The 15,789-nt window shown below is 32.1% G+C and overlaps 1 protein-coding gene and 1 long non-coding RNA gene across 2 annotated transcripts; one reads left to right on the top strand and one right to left on the bottom strand.

Moving 5' to 3' along the window:
- Positions 1 to 1,768: 1,768 nt before the first annotated feature.
- Positions 1,769 to 4,533, bottom strand: LOC139094959 (protein big brother-like). Its single transcript, XM_070646191.1, has 3 exons — positions 4,197 to 4,533; positions 2,544 to 2,765; positions 1,769 to 2,116 (listed from the first exon to the last, which is right to left on the bottom strand). The coding sequence occupies exons 1-3, from the start codon at positions 4,368 to 4,370 to the stop codon at positions 1,877 to 1,879; spliced, it is 636 nt and encodes a 211-aa protein (XP_070502292.1). The 5' UTR covers positions 4,371 to 4,533; the 3' UTR covers positions 1,769 to 1,876.
- A 6,145-nt stretch (positions 4,534 to 10,678) lies between these two features.
- LOC139095032 (uncharacterized) lies at positions 10,679 to 13,506 on the top strand. Its single transcript, XR_011544828.1, has 3 exons — positions 10,679 to 10,784; positions 11,417 to 11,638; positions 13,318 to 13,506. It is a non-coding gene; the product is annotated as an uncharacterized lncRNA (long non-coding RNA).
- The last annotated feature ends 2,283 nt before the right edge of the window (positions 13,507 to 15,789 follow it).

The following is a 15,789-nucleotide window of genomic DNA, read 5'->3' as shown; positions in this document are numbered from 1 at the left end:
CAACATCTGTTTAAGTCATTTTTCATCTCATTTATTCACCAAATTCAAATCCATCCATGCAATCATCTTCATCAGCTCCATTTGTGCAGTCTTGATGTCCATCACAAATCAGTTCCTTGCTTATGAATTTGTTGTCATTGCAGTCGAAGAAAATTTCAATTTCATTGATTGGATTTGGAAATTCAAGATGTAATGGAAGTGCTTCTGGATTTATTTCATATGGTTTTGCTTGAATTCCATGACTCAGAATCAAAATTAATGTAACAGCAGTGAGAAGAAGAATTTTCATGATGCTTAACTGTTGAAGGCTCATCACCAACTGAGACGAAAGATTTCTTTTTTAATTTTCAGGTATAAAAAATTGAGTAACTGCTTTTGATTAAGGAACAAACAATTTTCTACACTTTCATGGTCTTTTAAATTGAATTAACTGGATATGGATATGCGGATAGGGTTGCAATAAGTTGCATCATCATGCTTGTTATCATGTCTAGTTATGAGGAAGTTTAAAAGAGTTGCAGATCATCCATGTGTTGCATTATTAATGATATTTAGCTTCAAGTTGTGCTGAAATTCTCATGAAGTGACTTTTCATTGATGGATTATCTATCACATTGAACTTCTGTGGATTATCGACTTTTAATGTGACTCAATCAACACCCTCGAATGAGATTTTTTTAGCAATTTCCAAAAATCTGTGACTTTTTTTCCATCCCAAAAAAATATTTTCGGATATAATAAAAAAGTTAATACGACATAATCGAATATTGATCGACAAAATTATGTCATCAAGTCACCAGTCGATTCTGATGGGAAAATTTTAGTGCAAAAGGGGTTTGACTGGTGCCAAATGCTGATGACAAACTACAAAAAAATAAAATTTATGGACTTGAACATCTGAAACAGCAATTTCAATTTATATTTCTCATCTGAATGATTTGCAGCAACGGCAGTAACTGAATTGAGACAATGTGCAATGTTTTAACCCTTTCAAGGGCGTGGTACCAAACAAAATTATATTAAATGGACATATTTCCTTTTGTTTGAATTTCTAAATTTATGCAAGATGACGTAAAACAAGTTTTGTGCTGACTCATTAATCCTTTAACAAATTATGAGCTGTTAATAGCTGAACATTTAGTCTAACGCATTTCTCTTATCACTTTTGGCACATTTAAAATCATTTCAAGTGAAATTTTCGGCACTGAAAAGTTTCATGTTGCAATTTGAGACAAAATGTGTATCTGTTATGTTTACAGCAGGTAAATGATACTCATTTTATGTTAAATGTTCAAGAAAAAATCATTAAAAGAAGGATCAGAGGAAGGAATTACAACAATTGAAAATTACCTGCAAATTGAAACAGAATTGAGAACTGGGAAAAGCAAACAAACAAGCCTTATTGTGCCGAAAATCATAAATAACATAAATATCATCAACTGACAGTCAGTAGACATTAGGGATTCTTCTTGTTCTTTAGAAAAAATCCTTAGATTATGTTGTAAAAAATTGTCATGCTCGATAATTTAAAATTTTGATAAAATGAGGAACAAAATCTCTTAAAATTGAGTCAATAAATTTTCCATGAATAGAAAGGGGATGGAAATGTTTTTCTTTTGATCAGAAGTGGATGCGACACACACGGCACATGCGAAAATTCATGTTGATTCAATGAAAAATCACGAATTCTGGATTTTATTCTGATTATTTAAAAATAATAAAAGCAGAAGTTGTGGATTTATGATAAAATTGTTAGTTCTTTCTACATCTTTTTATTATTGAATCAATCAATAAAACTGATTATATCTTATTCACATAAAAATTTACTTAATTCACTAGTTTAACAAAGTTTATGTCCAAAAACTTAAAATACTTTCTACTGTCGCCAATTTCCATTTCTATTATCATTCAAATTTGTGTTTCTTGGCTTTGTGTCTTCAAAATCTTTCAATCGTTGACTATAACGTTCAAGTTGTTCCTTAAGAATTGCATCTTCATGTGCTGCACGTCTCTCGTCAAATTCTAATTTACCGATTCCATCCAATCGCTCCAAATCAATCCATCCACGGAATCTTACGCAGACACCATTCATGATGAAATGTGACTTTATGTGCACCTGAGAATGGACATGAAAATAAAAGATTAAATAATGGAATCGCATGTCATAGCATGAGTTCTAAATATACAGTATAAAAATACACAGAAGGTTACATTTAGAGCAACAAAAATCAATAAAATCACCAAGATGTTACTTGGGGACTTTTGCGTATTATTCAATTCAACAACAATTGCGCATGTACGTGAACATTTTCTTCCTAATTGTCTATTTTTGAATGAAAATGTAAAATGGCAGAGCGTCTCGTCTGTTTCTGTTGCAAAAATCAATAATCCTCAATGCGAGTCGAATTTAAACTTTTTCGCAATGTGGAACTACTTTAAAAAAATTTCACAAAATTTCACGGTTGGTGATGCAAAAAAAGTTTCCGTTTGGCTTGTCTCATGCTCAATTGTAGCTGTCAATCAATATCAATTTCAGTGCCTACCTTTCCATGTTCTTTGTCAAAGTCCAGTTCCCTCTCGAAATTCATCAGATGATGATGATGATGGTGATGATGATGATACATCATTGGATTTGGATTAAACATGAGTTGGATGTTGATTCCAGTTGAGAAAAATGAAATTTCTGTGTGACCTTCACGACATCCGTTTTGGAAGCGAATTTTTCGTTCCTCTTGTGGTCGGTCACGAAATCCTGTGAATCTCACCTATTGGAAATAGACATTTTTGGATGTGATTAACAATTCAGGTAACGAAATTAAATTTTTATTGAACAGAAACGCACAATATTTTATTGGCAAATCAAGCAATTAAAAGTCAGTCACAAAAAGTAAATTGGAATTTAAAATAATATAAAGAATTATCAACAAGAGTCACGTTAAAGTCTTTAAATTCTCTTTTATCGCTAATTCACTTAAAATATAAATGCTGAGCATTTAAATGTGGGAACTTTGATAATTTATGAGCACAATAGCTTAACATAGAATATTCAAATTGATAAGCAACAATGTTTCAATATTTAGCCCATATTTCTCATATCGCATTGATAAAAAACATTTGTTTCGTATTAAAAATAATGCTTTATCAGCATGGTTAAGTAACAGCTACATATGCTGAATATATTAAGTTGGCAAAAAAATGTTTCGAATTTTATGGAATTCTATTCAAAATATTTACATTAATTTGAATCCAATTTGAATATTCAAGGAACCAGTAAGCGACCTCACAGAATCTCGGCAATCATCAGCTGACGATTTACCAAGAATTAATCTTTTTATTAAGTAATTTGCATAAAATTTTCGTTCCTTTTTTATTTCTCATAAAACGCGGCACCTTTATCGATGGCTCATTAAAAATTCAAATCACATTTTGAGAATCTATCGATTATCATTGTGTAAACAGTGCTTAAATATTCATAACTCTATTTCGGGCAGTATAACAGTCAGGAAATTCCAAACAAAATGAGTCAATAAGTTGTATAACAATTTTTGTGAATGGAAATTATTCATTAGAAATTTGTAGCATTTAAGTAACTTGTTGTTATCGACATGAGTAAGTTTTGTGGCTTTTTTTATCCGGGAGCACTGGGGTTTTTTCAATTAGATTGTTATTTTTAGAACAAATGTTGTAAACAGGATAAGGTTATTCACAAATAATGGGATTTGTAGATTATAGCAACCTGTATGATGCGAAACACCAGTGTGTCCCGAGAAATGTTTTAGAATGCCATGAACTGCATGCCTTGTTCGATTTTGGTCAGGGCTTATCATCAAGGTGTGCCTTGAAAAGTAAAAGGTTGCCCACCACTGGATTATGGTCTAGTAGATTCTAGATTCATTGTTTAAAACCGAGTTCCTTACTGAGATATTACCCAAAAGGCACATGACTTAGAAAAGACGGAAATTCAGATCCCAAGTCAGCAAAACTGCCCAGATTCGATTAAATCCGGCTTCAAGCTAGAGTTAAGTCAGTCTGGAGCTGGATTTTCAGCTTTTTCTACACCGTGTGCCTAACTTAAGGCAGCCTAACTTAACTTAAATTGACAAAAACTTCAGATTTGCCCAGGAATTTGCCAAAAAAATTCACAATTCCATAAAACATCCAACAACTATAAATCCATAAATAATTTTTCAACTCACTTCACCATCACGGCTCAATTTCTTAAAAATATCATCACTTTCAAACTTTTCCTTCTGATCAGGAACAACTCTTGGCATTTTTAAAATGTACCGTGGTCTTGGTGGCTCATATAATCCCATTGTATCAAACGGTAACATTCCAGGAAAGGAAACAGCTTCATTTATCATATTCATGTTTATAATTTTGTTGCTTAATCACAGATCTATTCTTAATATTTTTTTATGCTTATCACTTCACTTTAATTTCTTATTTTAAACTTTTATTCCATAATCTTCCTGCTTATTTTTTAAGTATTTTATTTTCTCTCTCGCGATAAAAACGATGTGATTCACGCAACGTTCCAAATGTATATGCACAACAAAGTCAGAAAAGAATAAGGGAATAAATGCTCTAGTGAGAATCAAAAAGAGCTTTCGATAAACTCCGCCTTTTGATACATAAGCATGTATCTAAAAGAGTGAATGAATGAATGAATAGAGAATTGCATATAGAGTGTATTATATGTATTATGTACTTATATAAAAAGGGGGAAAAATGATGAGATACGTGAGTTGAAATGTTTGCTGTTGTTCAACAAATATGTTTCGATACTTAAGTGGATTAAGACATAAGTAGCTGAAAGGTTTTTTTTTTCAATATTTATTTGAAATATGTTTTTTTTTTGGAAATTTATGGAAATTGTTTGAAGTGTTTATTCAATAATTTATTAGGTATGGATTATGTTTGATATCTATATATGAGACTCATACTCTCCTTGGACTGTATTTAAGCTAATTTTGGGACTCATTTTTATAAATAGCTATGAAATGTCGTAAGCATTGCGACAAATTCTTGTCTAATCGGATCCACCCCGAAAAACACAATAGGTTCGTTAGGACACCGTTACGTTGCCGTATTAACGGTAAGACGCCAGTTTTAAGGCAAACCATGTGGTTCGCCTCATTGTGTCACTCGGACACTTAATCAAATGATTAATGGATTGATCTCTGATGATAGTCGAACCCAGGTTCTCACAAAAAAAGTATGTTATAGATTTCTGGCCTATTGCCCTAACAATCCGTCACAAGACTTAATCTCGCTAGTGTGAGATTTGGCTTCATATGACTTACCAACTTACACTTTCACTTAATCAATTCAGCAGATTACTGCAAGATTCATTAACTCGTTCCTTTCATCCTCAAACTTTTCGAAAAAAAAACTCCAAAATTTTTACCAATTTTCAAAAATCATAAAGTTCACCAAAAGCACTTCAATTTGCAACATTTTAATCATAAATCCTCAATATTAAGATTTTGATGCATACCCAGCAATCTTCATCACTTTTAAATCTCATCTTAAATATTATGACCAAATTTATTACATAATTACATCACTTACATTTTCAAATTTAATTCAGAGCAAATTCATCGGATCCCAATAAGTTGCAGCTCACCTAACAGAAGCATTAAAGTATCCACAGTAATCTCATTACTCCTTTTCATTACATCCATCCATAAAACTTCTGCAATTTATTTTCATCTTCAAATTAAATTGGTTTATTAGTGCGCAGCACATATGGTGTTGATGATCGCAATATTGAATTGAATGGATCCGCCAAATTTCATGTCCGATTGATCGCCGTCTTTAAATAAATCATGAATTTTATACTAATAATAAATATGATGAGCCGTGATTGCATGTTTCGGCTTCAGTTTGACCTTTTGTATCGAACCTGTGCAAGAGATTTATGGATTATGAAGGCAAAAGAGAATCGCCTGCCAATTTTAAATGATGTGCGGCAACAGATTCTTTTGATGATCGATGCGCGTCTTTAAAATGTGTTAAATTGTTGCAATTTTGTTTTTTTCTAATTCTGCTTCATTTTTTATGCCTTTTTACAATGTTGTGCTGCATTCATGAATTTTTTTATGCTTCTCATCGTGCCTCAATTTTTTATGAGAATCAAAAAATCATTTCAAAAGGTGTCGGATTCTTAAATTTCGATTGTTGACAAAACATGTCAAAATTTGATACGAAAATTATTGTGAGAATCATATTGCATGACAGCAACACCCAACAACAATGCTCTTTCGTGAGTATGAATGAAATGCACAAATAATGAAATAATGAATAGTTTCATGGGTGATATCTGACAAATAACACGTCTCCACCTTAATTAAATTGAATTTAATTTGTAGGTTCTGAGATATTTTTGTGCTGCTTTAGTGTCTATCGTGCTAATTATGATAGACTGTCGGTGATGATCAATACTAATGCTGTGAAATTTGAAAGAATTGAGGAAAATAATGTAAAATTTGAATTGGAATCATTTCCGTGTTGAATTCCTTATTGTTCTTATTATTATCACACTACAAACTTACTATACAGTATAAAATCATGTGCAATATTTCACAATACTTCCCAATCCATCTCCTAATATATTTACATATCAGATTAAAATCCCAACATTCATTTGCACTTTGCAGTCATTCAAATTTGCTACTTTAAACACTTTTTGTTGATCATTTCCATTTGATAACAATAAAAATGTTCAGTTCCATTTCAATTCGAGTGTGAATGTTTACAATTTGTTTACGATTAAGTGAAACTTTAATCCATCACTCGCCCTTATTTACTGAATATGTATCATGTACTGCAACAGTTCCACACTGAATCATTAAAAATTCTTTTATTCAGCAATTCTGTTGTTTATTTGTCGAAATTTAATGAGACTTTACTGGATCATAAAATGATTCTTGATGTAAATATTTGAGTCATGCTCAAAGATACAAATAAGAACATCTAAATGCTCATTTTATTAAACTCTTGGCGCCTCCAATTTTATATTGAGTATAAAATGAATTCAATTTGAATGATCAATTTCCTATCAATTTCAATGTTTTGGATTCTTCAATTTTATGCTTCACAAATGGACATGAAAATTCTATAGAATTTCATTTCTGTTCATAGATCCTCCTCCTCCCAAACAATCGAGAAGTGATGTTGAAGATAATTTTTAATGATAGATTTTTATGAAGTAATTCTACTCTAAATATTACACAAAAGAGAAGCATAAGAATAAGAAGGAAAATAGAAGATGAACATCAAAGATCATGAAGAAGTAGCAGCATCAACAAGAAGTGTTTATTTGTTCGAGCTGATGGTATTAAAAGATAATAATAGCAAGAAGATGAAGAAGAAGCCGATCATGCAAGATTTTGTCCATTTCACATGATGTAAAGATCTGAACATGATGGATATTTGAGTACGAAACTCAATTCGCATGATGATTATGTTGAATGATGCAAACATAAATGTAAAGGAACAATTTGAGATGTTTATTGTACAATTGCAAACAAACAATAACATAACGAGGATCGTGTTTCCATATCTGATGCCAATGCCTTAAGAATTGCCAAATTAGCAGCTCCAGTTGTTGAAAATTGCTTTGATTCAGAAAAAATCAGAAAACGAAATTCAAATTGTCGAATTTGCAGTCAATTTAAATTGATGTCTGTCGATTATTGTTGGGCTTCTTACTCACGAACAGTCCATATTCCATTCAAATACACACATCACATAATGACCTGATAGATTACTTCAACAAACAAAAGCGAGAGATCAATTTCTCAACAAAATTGTTAAAAATATTTTGAATAATTTAAGAAGAAAGGAGATGGAGAGACTTAAATTGAGTTTTTGTAAAGAATTAGATTGAAAAATTTTCATAACAAAAGTGAAAAAGTAGTCTTAGCTCAGTGAATGGCACATAAATATAAATTATCCAATCCATCTTCATTCTTCAACATAAAAAAGCATAAATTCTCTTTTTTTCTATTCACATGTGATTCTGATCCAATTGTTGTTGCTCAAAATCCATGCAGGAATTAAGTGAGATGAGATTTTCATCTGTTTCTCTTCTTATTCTTATTCCTTATTACTCATTTTTTGAAAGAATAACAAATTTAACAACATGAGCATTCATCGAGAGTTAATGAAGCCTGTAAAAGCGCTTTAAATGACTTTCTATTGTTACTTCACTTTCTTGTAGTTGTCGATTCCTTTGAGATGTTCCGACTGAAAAGACTTTTTCCTTGAAATTCTTAATCCTTTATTTTTTGGCAAAAAACTAACATAAAAATTTGATTGAAAATGTCTCACAAAAATGGATATCCTTTAAAATTGCACAATTTCTTTAAGTTCCTTAAATTAATTTAATTAAAAATGAAGTTTTTGCTTAGCGTCTCCATCCATTCATCTGTTGATTCTGTCCATCACGTTTAATGTCTTCTGTTCTTGGATAAATTCCTCGTTTTGTGTCTTCAAAATCTTTTAATCGTTGACTATAACGTTCAAGTTGTTCCTTAAGAATCACATCTTCATGTGCTCCACGTCTCTCATCATATTCTAATCGACCAATTCCATCCAATCGTTCCAAATCGAGCCATCCACGGAACCTTACACAGACACCATTCATGATAAAATGTGACTTAATGTGAACCTGAGAAAGGAAATGAGGAATTAAATAAATTTGAAATTCTAATGGAAATAAAAATGTTTTAATTATGTGTCAACACGACGAGGCAGTCAACACATTTTGCATCAGTCTTTAACTTCCAACTGTTTGACATGAATGCTCAGCTGGAAATTATTTCACTTTGATTCTATAAACTACTGTTGATTGTTGAATGAATGAATCGCCCATCAAAATTTATGATTTTAGTTCCTTTTGTTATGCGCAGTTTGAATTATTTTATGGAAACAAGGAATTAAAAGTTGCAACATTTTTATAACTGGCAACTGGGCTTGAACTGAATTTCAAATGACAAATCCGCCTTCAAAATCTTTCAGACTTGGATCTGGTCGTCAACCTGGATATTGAGTTGTGCTAATTCTCTTGACCAATTCATGCTGAGGATTATTGGCCATTAAATCGATCATTATAATTCGATATTGCACCAGAACAGAGCACCTTTTCATGTTGTTCTTATTCATCCTTTATTGCTTCCAATTTTTCAATTTAGTCGGAACACGAAAATCATTAAATTTTATTTTTGAGGATATAACGAAAATTAGAATTTATCAGCAGCTGAATGCATCGTCTCATAAGTGCGCCTTGATTGTAATCGGCAGTTAATGATGATCATAAATTCGGCATATCATCAAAGAACAAGAGATTGATGAATTAAGGAAGACCAGAATTCTCACGAAGTCAAAAATCTTTGTTTGTTTATTAAAAATTCTTGTTTTTGTTTTCGGAATGGAAATCAGAGAGTCACGGCATGACAAGAAGTAAAACAAAAGGTAATGAAAAGCACCTTCTCTCATTTCGTATTCATTGGATTGAATAGTCCACGTGACATCGTTCAATTGATGTCAAAATGATGATAAGCTACACGCGACTTTTTAAAATTGTCATGTGAAGGGTTTTAGTTCCTTTAAATAGTTTAAAATGACACGAGTGAGGGTGGCTCACATAATTTATGATTTCTTTATGCTGCTTGATCTTGTTGCCTTTACATGTGTTGAACATGCTTCATATTTCATCCGAAGGATATTTTAGAAGATTTTGCTAGGAATTAAAAAGCAATTGGAAGTTTTGAGAGACCTCCTGCGTGACCGGAAGTTCAAAATATATTTTATGCTGCTCTAAAAATTCTTTAATTGCCGATTGGAAGTGCAACATGAAAACATATGTTTGATATGTGTTGACTTTAAATTATAACTGCATGCAATTAGTCTTTACAAATAGCCCGAAACGAAAATTAGCACCAATATCATCATCCTACTTTGTTATGGCTGTTCATCCTTTTATATTTTGTCGATTTTATGTTTATGGAAGCAATTAAGTACTGAACTTAAATACATATCGAGTAACGGAATTTAATTTATGAAATTTTCATGCTTAATTGTGTCATTAAACTGAATTGCCTCCTTTTGTTTACCTCTTTTCGACCCTTTTAGGGATCGAATGCATCGGCAATTAATTGAATATTTTTCTCATATCCAGAATGTTCTCGTCGAGGGTGGTACAATTAAGTTATTAAGTAATTCACTTTTATGCTTGACTTGGATTAATATTGGAGTAGATTTTGATGAAATTTGGCCATTGAAAGAGGCGTTGAACTGAATGTAGCAAGCGAATTCCCATTAAAGTCGCGTTTGGATTTACATTTTCAAGTGAAATATCGATTTCTGTCTTTTGTGTCACTTTCATCTTTTATTTTCGTTGTCGCAGGCATTTTTAAAGCTTGTATTTGTTATTTTATTTTACTAACGGCATCCACTGATGCATAAAGGCAGAAAAAATATTTAGGGAGACAAAAATAGCATTTATTTTATTTTATGTATTCATTTCTCTTCTTTTCTATGTCCACATCTCACGTTATGTACAAAATTTTTATTCTCTCTGACAAATAAATTTATGGGCGGAGCTTGCTGCGAGCTTTTTTGTACTCAAAAAATTAGTTTTATTGCAGCATGTTTTCAATATTTTAATAACCATGGATTGTGCTGCAATAAAATAACCTTAATATAGATTTTGGATGTTGTCTGTTCAAGGATTTTTTGGGTTTTCAAGACACTGTTGGATATTTTGTGGAACTTGAGTAAGTTTGATGGACATAATATTAGACTAAACCGATAGGAACTATAGATTTCTAAAAATACTTCGGACTAATTGAAATACTTGTGTCCGAGCGACACAAATGAAGAAGGCTCCGCCATGGAACCTATTTTTGGAAGCCATATGGCTGCCAAATGGAAGCTGCATCCATGATACATACGTTTTACCGGAGCCCTAAAGGTTCCGTATCAGAACCTTCTTCATATGTGTCGCTCGGGCAAGATATGTTCAAAACCGCACATAGACTTGAAATGCAATGGAATTCCAATAATCCAATAATCAAAATAAAAAGCATAGCAACAAATTGTTTATTTTTATCACATGTCGATAGTTTTATATTCTATGCAAGCTATTGTGCTCATAAATTATCAAAGTTCCCACATTTAAATGCTCAGCATTTATTTTTCAAGTGAATAAAAGATAAAAGAGAATTTAAAGACTTTAACGTGACTCTTGTTGATAATTCTTTATATCCAATTTTAAGTTCTAATTCACTTTATGTGACTGACTTTTAATTGCCTGATTTGCCAATAAAATTGTGCGTTTCTGTTCAATAAAAATTTAATTTCGTTACCTGAATTGTTAATCACATCCAAAAATGTCTATTTCCAATAGGTGAGATTCACAGGATTCCGTGATCGACCACAAGAAGAACGAAAAATTCGCTTCCAAAACGGATGTCGTGAAGGTCACACAGAAATTTCATTTTTCTCAACTGGAATCAACATCCAACTCATGTTTAATCCAAATCCAATGATGTATCATCATCATCATCACCATCATCATCATCTGATGAATTTCGAGAGGGAACTGGACTTTGACAAAGAACATGGAAAGGTAGGCACTGAAATTGATATTGATTGACAGCTACAATTGAGCATGAGACAAGCCAAACGGAAACTTTTTTTGCATCACCAACCGTGAAATTTTAGAATTTTTTTTAAAGTAGTTCCACATTGCGAAAAAGTTTAAATTCGACTCGCATTGAGGATTATTGATTTTTTCGATCCTGACAACATTCAAGCTCAGCCATCTTTTATCGCAAGTGAAAATTGCTCATTTACTCTCAAAACATGTTGAGGATCATGCGCATTTATTAGGTCAATAAACGTTGAACTGTACAACATGTGTGGAGCGTAAAAATGTTCTACGAGACACGTTCAAGTGCAATCGCGTGCCTTAAATTGCTACACTCATCAGAGTCGTGCATGCTTATATTTTCTGTTGTTTAAGTGAAATCGAGACATGGAAGTCAAGTACCATGAAAATGCATTCAAAAGGTATCCATATGATTACGATGCTCACATCGTAGGCGCAATTTACCAATTGACCTTAACAGCAAACAGTAGAGAGGAACAGAACAAAAAAATATTGAGTTACATAAAATTGCTGTTTCCGATCCTTTTTGCTGTTTCGTTTGTGCCTACATAATTGGACGGGCAATTACTGCTAAATTTGTTCAAACTTCTTCTTTGTCTTTATTCCTTTCTAAGCCATCTCTCTTGTTTGCACTACACATGTTGTCTGTTCTATAGAAATGGCAAGAAAAAATTCCAAAAATGCCAATGGAAACAGCACGACATTCATGACAACGTAATTTGATGGATTAATGTTCACATGAACTATCTGTTGGGGGTGCCTCATCCTGCCAGGCCTTCCATCAACCGGTGATACAACATTAATTATCACACCCTAATGGAACTGAGCAGATCCATACTGATCAAGTAGTAAAAATATTTACAGTTAAATTGAATTCATTTTGCGCAATTGAATTTTCTGCTTGATCAAATTACAATTGGAATTGAAAAAAAAGAGCGCGTTTAAAAAGGCCAGCATGAACATCTTGTTGAAAGTCTCTGAACTGAAAAATGCAACTATTCTTGTGATGCTGCTGCTTTTGAACCCCTTGCTGATGTATTTTAATCAATAAACAGTACACAGAAACAGTAAGGGGTTGAGGCACGGCGATTAATTGAATTTTTAAGGCACTAAAGTTGCGAATATGCTTGAATATTTTGATGATTTTGAGTATTTGTAGCTGCACTTCATGTCCAATTCCTTAAATTTTTTGATAAAATTCTCAATTTAATGAATAAATTCCAATCGTCAAAATTTCCATCCTTACATCATCGTAGGTGTACAAAAATCTGTTTATTACTCTAATTCTGACTCTTAACATCCCTTCTGCCTTCTTTTTCATCCTTTTATGTTCGTTCCCTTCTCGCTATTTCAAAATAGGAATTTAAATATGTTTTGATCCTTTTAAATAAATTTTTAAATCCAGTTTCAAATAACATACAACAGCAGCATTACATTCAATATTTTTATAGAGGGGTGATGAAGCAATGTGAAATTGAATTTAAAATGAGTTTAAAAAAAAAGTGTATTTAAAACAATTAAATAGTCCCGGAGATTTAGAACTATTTGTGCATTTAACCCTTTGAATATACTTTTTTAAATTCAATTAATTAATTTTCTGTTTCATTTGACAAATTTTTGCTTTCTTTTGTGATTAGGCTTGACATGAATAGGAATGATTATGTGTTGATATGGATCATAGCTGTCCCGAGTGATCCATTGTGATGAATTTCGATTTTCGTCGTAAAATTAGTCGAAATTAGATGTCAAGGTCATTTTGGAGCTTCAAAAGCAACTTGACATAGGACGGTTCTTAGAGAATGACAATTAGATCCAAAAATGGATAATTTGTAAATACTTTGTGGTAAGGCCAGCAATAGAGTCAGATAGAAAGCCTTTTGTAATAGCCAAGGCTCCACATCGGAGCCTAGTTACATTAAGTAAGCTGCCAATGTGTTGTCAGCTCAGATTTGTGTGTTACCAGTAATACGGCGACAAAGCTATGCTCTAGCAAACACGATTTACTATTCGGGATATGTAATGCAGATTCTAATGATGTGACAACTTGAAATGTAAGTAGAAATTTAAAGAAAAACAACCAAAAATCCACAAATTGTGTCATTATTATTTTTAAATCAGAATAAAATCCAAAATTCGTGATATTTCATTGAATCAACAATTTTTGCATGTGCCGTGTGTGTCGCATCCACTTCTGATCAAAAGAAAAACATTTCCATCCCCTTTCTAATCATCAGAAAATTTATTGACTCAATTTTAAGAGATTTTGTTCCTCATTTTATCAAAATTTTAAATTATCGAGCATGACAATTTTTTACAACTTAATCTATAGATTTTTTCTAAAGAACAAGAAGAATCCCTAATGTGTACTGACTGTCAGTTGATGATATTTATGTTATTTATGATTTTCGGCACAATAAGGCTTGTTTGTTTGCTTTTCCCAGTTCTCAATTCTGTTTCAATTTGCAGGTAATTTTCAATTGTTGTAATTCCTTCCTCTGATCCTTCTTTTAATGATTTTTTCTTGAACATTTAACATAAAATGAGTATCATTTACCTGCTCATACTTAACAGATACACAGTTTGTCTCAAATTGCAACTTGAAACTTTTCAGTGCCGAAAATTTCACTTGAAATGATTTTAAATGTGCCAAAAGTGATAAGAGAAATGCGTTAGACTAAATGTTCAGCTATTAACAGCTCATAATTTGTTAAAGGATTAATGAGTCAGCACAAAACTTGTTTTATGTCATCTTGCATAAATTTAGAAATTCAAACAAAAGGAAATATGTCCATTTAATATAATTTTGTTTGGTACCACGCCCTTGAAAGGGTTAAAACATTGCACATTGTCTCAATTCAGTTACTGCCGTTGCTGCAAATCATTCAGATGAGAAATATAAATTGAAATTGCTGTTTCAGATGTTCAAGTCCATAAATTTTATTTTTTGTACTTTGTCATCAGCATTTGGCACCAGTCAAGCCTCTTACACCCTTTTACACTAAAATTTTCCCATCAGAATCGACTGGTGACTTGATGACATAATTTTGTCGATCAATATTCGATTATGTCGTATTAACTTTTTTATTATATCCGAAAATATTTTTTTGGGATGGAAAAAAAGTCACAGATTTTTGGAAATTGCTAAAAAAATCCTTTTCGAGGGTGTTGATTGAGTCACATTAAAAGTCGATAATCCACAGAAGTTCAATGTGATAATCCATCAATGAAAAGCCACTTCATGAGAATTTTAGCACAACTTGAATTAAATATCATTAATAATGCAACACATGGATGTTCAGCAACTCTTTCAAATTTCCTCATAACTAGACATGATAACAAGCATGATGATGCAACTTATTGCAACCCTATCCGCATATCCATATCCAGTTAATTCAATTTAAAAGACCATGAAAGTGTAGAAAATTGTTTGTTCCTTAATCAAAAGCAGTTACTCAATTTTTTATACCTGAAAATTAAAAAAGAAATCTTTCGTCTCAGTTGGTGATGAGCCTTCAACAGTTAAGCATCATGAAAATTCTAATTCTCACTGCTGCTACATTAATTTTGATTCTGAGTCATGGAATTGAGGCAAAACCATATGAAATAAATCCAGAAGCACTTCCATTACATCTTGAATTTCCAAATCCAATCAATGAAATTGAAATTTTCTTCGACTGCAATGACAACAAATTCATAAGCAAGGAACTGATTTGTGATGGACATCAAGACTGCACAAATGGAGCTGATGAAGATGATTGCATGGATGGATTTGAATTTGGTGAATAACTGAGATGAAAAATGACTTAAACAGATGTTGGAACTGAATTATGAATAAAAAGTTTTTAAATAAAAACGCAAAGTGAATTTTTTAATTAATTTTGGCGTGAAAAATTTGAAATTTATTGAAATCCAGCACCCCTTTGGCTTGTTAACTTCCTCACTATTTCCATATTCTCATTATTAGTTATTTAGTTTGTTCATGTACATGTACACCCTCATTGATGTCATTTTTTATGATTTTTATTACACAATTCACAACTTGTCAACCTGCATTAATGGAACAAAACATTCATCAGCTGCAAATTGGTTCCGCATTTGCAATTATTTCT

This window comes from Chironomus tepperi, unplaced genomic scaffold (assembly GCF_022539635.2).
Source record: "Chironomus tepperi strain 1889 unplaced genomic scaffold, CSIRO-AGI_Ctep_v1 contig_359, whole genome shotgun sequence".
Classification (NCBI taxonomy): domain Eukaryota; kingdom Metazoa; phylum Arthropoda; class Insecta; order Diptera; family Chironomidae; genus Chironomus; species Chironomus tepperi.
The sequence above is the reverse complement of the archived record's forward strand: the minus strand, read 5'-3'. Positions and strand labels throughout refer to the sequence as shown.